General features: G+C 40.9%; 1 protein-coding gene across 2 annotated transcripts in view; it reads right to left on the bottom strand.

Annotated features, from left to right (window-relative positions):
• Window positions 1–5,000, bottom strand: part of LOC138058898 (eukaryotic translation initiation factor 3 subunit M-like) — a 16,899-nt gene that overhangs the window by 251 nt on the left and 11,648 nt on the right. For both annotated transcript variants that reach the window (XM_068904349.1, XM_068904348.1), the window contains 2 exons: window positions 1,145–1,288; window positions 309–369 (listed from right to left, as the gene is read on the bottom strand). In XM_068904349.1, the coding sequence (XP_068760450.1) occupies window positions 309–369; window positions 1,145–1,288 (205 nt within the window). The remainder of the gene's footprint in view (window positions 1–308; window positions 370–1,144; window positions 1,289–5,000) is intronic.

The raw sequence follows: 5,000 nt of genomic DNA, 5'->3' as shown, positions 1-5,000 counted from the left end.
TTGGGTTTGCCACATTTAGTTCGTTTATTAGCGATTTTATTTCCAGCTGTCTCACTGCCTCCGCTCAACCACAATTTTCCGCCCTCTCATATCCCGTCTCTTACATCCCCACCTTCCCCAACCGCAGGGAGGCTATACCCCGGTGACTCCTCCCTGGAGACATCCTTGGTTTAGACTTTCGACTCGCCCTTGTTAGCCACCCCTGGATCTCCGCGAATTTCCGGAAAAAAAAAAAAAAAAAAGACAACGAAATTTCATGATACATGTATTGTTACAAGGAAAAACGCTGTTAGTACCATTTCAAGTACCTGATAACGACTTTCTTGTTAACTTGGTCTACCTTTGCACGGACGAGTTTTGAGCGAAGAGCTGGCGAGAAAAGCAATAAACAATTGATGTGTTAAAAAAACACAAATATAATTTGTTTATTTCTACCTTTTGCAGTAAGAAGTGAACTTATGATAAAGTGAACCAGTCTTTACGCTGCTAGCCCTCCTTGGCATTATTACATACTTCTCTAAACCTACAGCCTAAGAAAAATTCGTTTCCTTCTCCCTTAGGTAATTAAGTCTTATTTATTATTCATTTAACTTCCATATTTTGTGGCAAACACGCAAGATCGAAACTCTTTTCAAACTCAAAGACAAAAACATTCATCCATCACACGTAATATACATAGGCACGTGTACTTGTAATCAAGCTTACATTGGTGAAACGGCACGCAATCTGGAAGTACGTGTCAACGAACATTCCGATATAAACAAACAATCGGAACCGGCCAAACACCTAAAGAAACACCCCGAACACAAATTCACATGGGACATTTTGACTTCGGCTCACTCATGGACAAAGAGAAAAATAAAAGAGGCATTTTACATCGCACGCTTCAAACCAGTCCTAAATAAACAAGTGCAGTCATTCCACCTTACCCTATATCCCATGGGAACTGGTATTACGTAACCACAAATATAAAACAGTTGGTTTATGCAATTTAATCACTCTGAAGATGATCGCAAGATCGAAAACGTTTAGTCAAACATTTTAACAGTTTTTACCTTTTACTATTTTATAAGTCTTATTTAATTAAGTCTTTGACGTAAGTGGTCTCTTCAAAAGACATAGGTGACCAGGCATGCTTACTGACCTTCAATTACAAATTCCTCAATTTCCTCAAAACTGATATTCAGCTCCTTGCTAAGGTCATCAAAGCTGACTTCTGATTTGGCTTCACCCATTGACATAAAAGTTAAAACACGCATTTTATGCAAGTTCTTTTCGTGAGACAAACCTGCAAAAATAAAGGATACACCAATAAGGATGTCTGGAGGAAGGGAAAGTGCTGCTTTCAAATAATCACATCGGCAAACGACCTTGAAGCCTATTTAGAACCAACGCATTTTTTCTAAAAATTACCCATTTTCCCAGACATGCTGGTTTTGAGATGAACGCCCAATTTTTATATTCAACACGAAATATCCCGTCAAATCTAAACCTTCGCTACCTAGTTCCAACAATTAGGGAAAGGTCGTTAACGGCTGCTTCACTCGTGCTACACAAACGCTTGCACCGTTGCAACGCAAAGGCTGCGCAAGGATAATGCGCAAGGTAAAAAATAATCGTTCAATGCCTCTACGGCTGAAACCAAGATGGCGTCATCCATCGCGGATGAATAGCTATCCGAGAGCGTTCGGAAATAACCAGTCCTTTACGGCAATCAAAGAACGGTCAAATAGAATTTCTAACCAGAAGTAATACTCTCGATCACCAAACTGCAATTCTCTTAATCCCCCTGTGTTTGCATTTGCCTCGCACGTGTGAAACAGCCTTAACATGTACAGTTTGGTTTAGTGTTATTTTAGGTTATGGTGAATGCGGCTGTTTTTCTTTACTTGAGGAATACAGTTTAGATGACACTTTGTGACGTTAATTGTCTTTATTCCTTCAAACGAGTGAGGTGGAAGTTGGGGATTAAAGCAAAGGGGACACTTCGTTTGGTGGTGGCGTGGTCTGGCTTTACAAAGGGGTACATTGTAAAATTAAAGAGGCACTGTCATGAGTTGCGCATGCGCTAGCGTCTTGCGAATACTTGAAAAGTGTTAGATTAACTCTTTTTCAAGTTGAATCGACAAATTCAAAATGGCGTCCACTGGGGAGGACCATGGTGGACTAAGGAGAAACTCCGGGAGAAAAAGGAAGGCTTTAACGGATCGCAAAGAATACCTAAAGGAGTGGAATAACACGCACAATCGTATTTATCTGAAGCAAAGAATTTTTCACGCCTGGCTGCAAGCTAAATTCGATGCTGGCTACGAAGCGTGCAGCGACAATGATTTCGTTTTGTACTGCAAGCACTTTCGCATTTACAAACGTTTATTGATCCGGAAAGTTCTTCCTGAAAGGTAAACATTAAATTCTGAGCGCTTTGTTTGACATAGAATTCTTTAACTACGAATATACGTGACTCATGCGTGAATCCATAATGGCGGCTAGAATTTTCCGTGAGCGCGAGAGCAAACAAACTCGAGCATGCGCAGCACATGACAGTGCCCCTTTCATGCAATGCTTGCCATCACCACCTTGGTGGTACAACTCAAATACATAACGTTACAATGTTAAACTAATCGATACTATAGTCTACAATAACTTAAAATAAATAATAACCTACTGAGGTAAAAAACCTAAACATAATATAAGAATTGATTAAAATCGTAAATGGTTTGAACCCAGGAGTCACATCATAATTAAGTAAAGAACGATCGTCCGGGTGAGTGTAGTCCTGAGAAGGACTGTTTGAGATGACAGTGACTGACGTTTCGACAACCTGAGCGGAAGTCATCTTCAGAGTCAAGTGATTTACAAGGATCCTACAGCCTTACAACGTCTGTGTTGCTCACAGACCCATCACTATCTTACGAAAACTACTGACCAACGCCAATTGAGATTACAGGAGCCAGGCCTGGCGGCCACGTTTTCCGGCGCTCTGATATTATATATATCTATATATTTTGTCTTTATTACATTTATGATGTTGCTATTCGTTGTCCTGCGGATTCTGATCCTTTTGGCTTCTCGAAGATCGGAAATACGACGCTCCTTGGAAAAGGAAGCAGATTTTTAAGACCTTTGTTGGTTTCAAACGGGCCGGTATCCGTGAAAGTACGATTATGTCGATCAGGCTTCGTAGGACTAAGGTGGCGTTGACGAGATAGACTAAACATGGTTTGACCACATTAGTTGTTCCTGGTCCTGACCCACTGTTGGATACAACGACTTATATTGAGGTTGAAAGCGAACCTGGACCAGAAGAAAGTAATACTCTCAGAGAGAAAGCAGATCAACTGACGGGGCAAGGGGAGACTTGGGAAAATGTCTTAAGTACAACTGATGTGGATGAGGTTGTGAATAATTTAGAGACCCTCATTCACAGCCACATGGACAGGTGCATGCCTTTTAGGACAGTGCGCATGTCATCGCGTGACCCAGCGGGGATGACGCCCTTTCGTCAAGTCTTTTATAAAGGGCTAAATCGAGGATCGCCCAAACAATGTGGATCGGCTGCGTGAAATAAACAGGAGAATAAGTGAAGTGATTAGTAAGAACAGAAGAAATCTCATGCAAGCACCCTTGAGAGTGGTGGAAACACGCAGATAGCCTGTCACAGCGTCGCTGTTCCTTGGCTAAGGTTACATTGGACGAGCAACCAACGGCTGAGCTGAATGATTATTTTGCTGATTTGTGTTGGGATACTGCGAACAAACAGCCTACACCTGCCCAAGTTGAGAATGGGGTCCAGGTCCCCGAGATTTCAGAAAGACAAGCATGGAACTGTTTGCAGCACTTGAAGAAAACCGAGATGTTGCCACTGCTGTAAACAATGCAATTTGGCAAATCCTCGGAGTATTTCGGACGCTGGCGAAATTTGATCGCGTCAAACCCCGACCACTTAAAATAACATGAAAGAATTGACAGTAGCCGATTGTTACTAACAAAGTAACAACTTCTCACTCAGTGCTAACGTCACTTTGAATTCATAGAGGGCTTCAGCTCCTGGATACACATTGTCTCTTTTATTTTACAGTGATACTGATCTGTTTTTCCCGATGCAATAATACCAAAATTGCCCCATTTGATGTTGTGTCCAGTCGTTGAGATATGGTCGGCGATAGCTGAATGATGATCTTTACATGCCAGAGCCTTGGAAAAGTTCAGTTTTTCTGTCATGTAATGTTCGTTTGGTCTTTCCAACATAGAAAGCGTCACAGTCCCAGCAGCTTGCTTTATATATGACCTTTGACTGGAGAGAGATTCAAGTGGTCTTTGTCAAGGAAAAAGGGATTTTATCTTGCAAGTGTTCTGAAAGATGATCTTCAGGTCAACAATCGAGTAGATAATATCAGACGTTTCGAGAAATAGTTGGACTATGAACCCTGTTAAGGAAATAAAACAATGATTACATCTTTCCACGGAACTGTAGATACAGACTTTATTAAGATTGTTTGTTCTTATTCCTGTTCAAGACGTCGTTGATGTTAAAGTTCATTGTTCCTTTAGGGTAACCATTTTGTAGAAGAGGTTTTCGTAGATCTTCAAGAGCAGATTGTAGTAGGAATGACATGGAGCAAATCCCGGAAACAAAGATAAGTGATATTTGCGAGGAGTGAAAGAGTCCCATTTGGTGTAAAGGCCCGTGAATGTCCTCTTTCTGTAACGGGATGGTATGTATTGTCGGCAGTGCGTTTAACAAGGACATCTAACAATCGAATTTTTGCTTTTCTTCAAACTCTATGGTGAACTTTATGTTATCACGACAGTTGTTCTGTTTTTACCCTAAAGGAACAATAAACGTTAACATAAACGACTTCTTGAACAGGATTAAGAACAAACAATCTGTCCCTACAGTTCCGAAGTTTTATTGCCTTATCTAGGTTCACAGTCCAACTAAACGTCTTAGATTATGAAACGTCTTAGATCATGCGTATATACAGTAATTTCGACTCGAT

The sequence above is a fragment of the Montipora capricornis genome, chromosome 8 (assembly GCF_036669925.1).
Source record: "Montipora capricornis isolate CH-2021 chromosome 8, ASM3666992v2, whole genome shotgun sequence".
Lineage (NCBI taxonomy): Eukaryota > Metazoa > Cnidaria > Anthozoa > Scleractinia > Acroporidae > Montipora > Montipora capricornis.
Note: the sequence above shows the minus strand (reverse complement) of the source record. Positions and strands in the feature narration are given on the sequence as shown.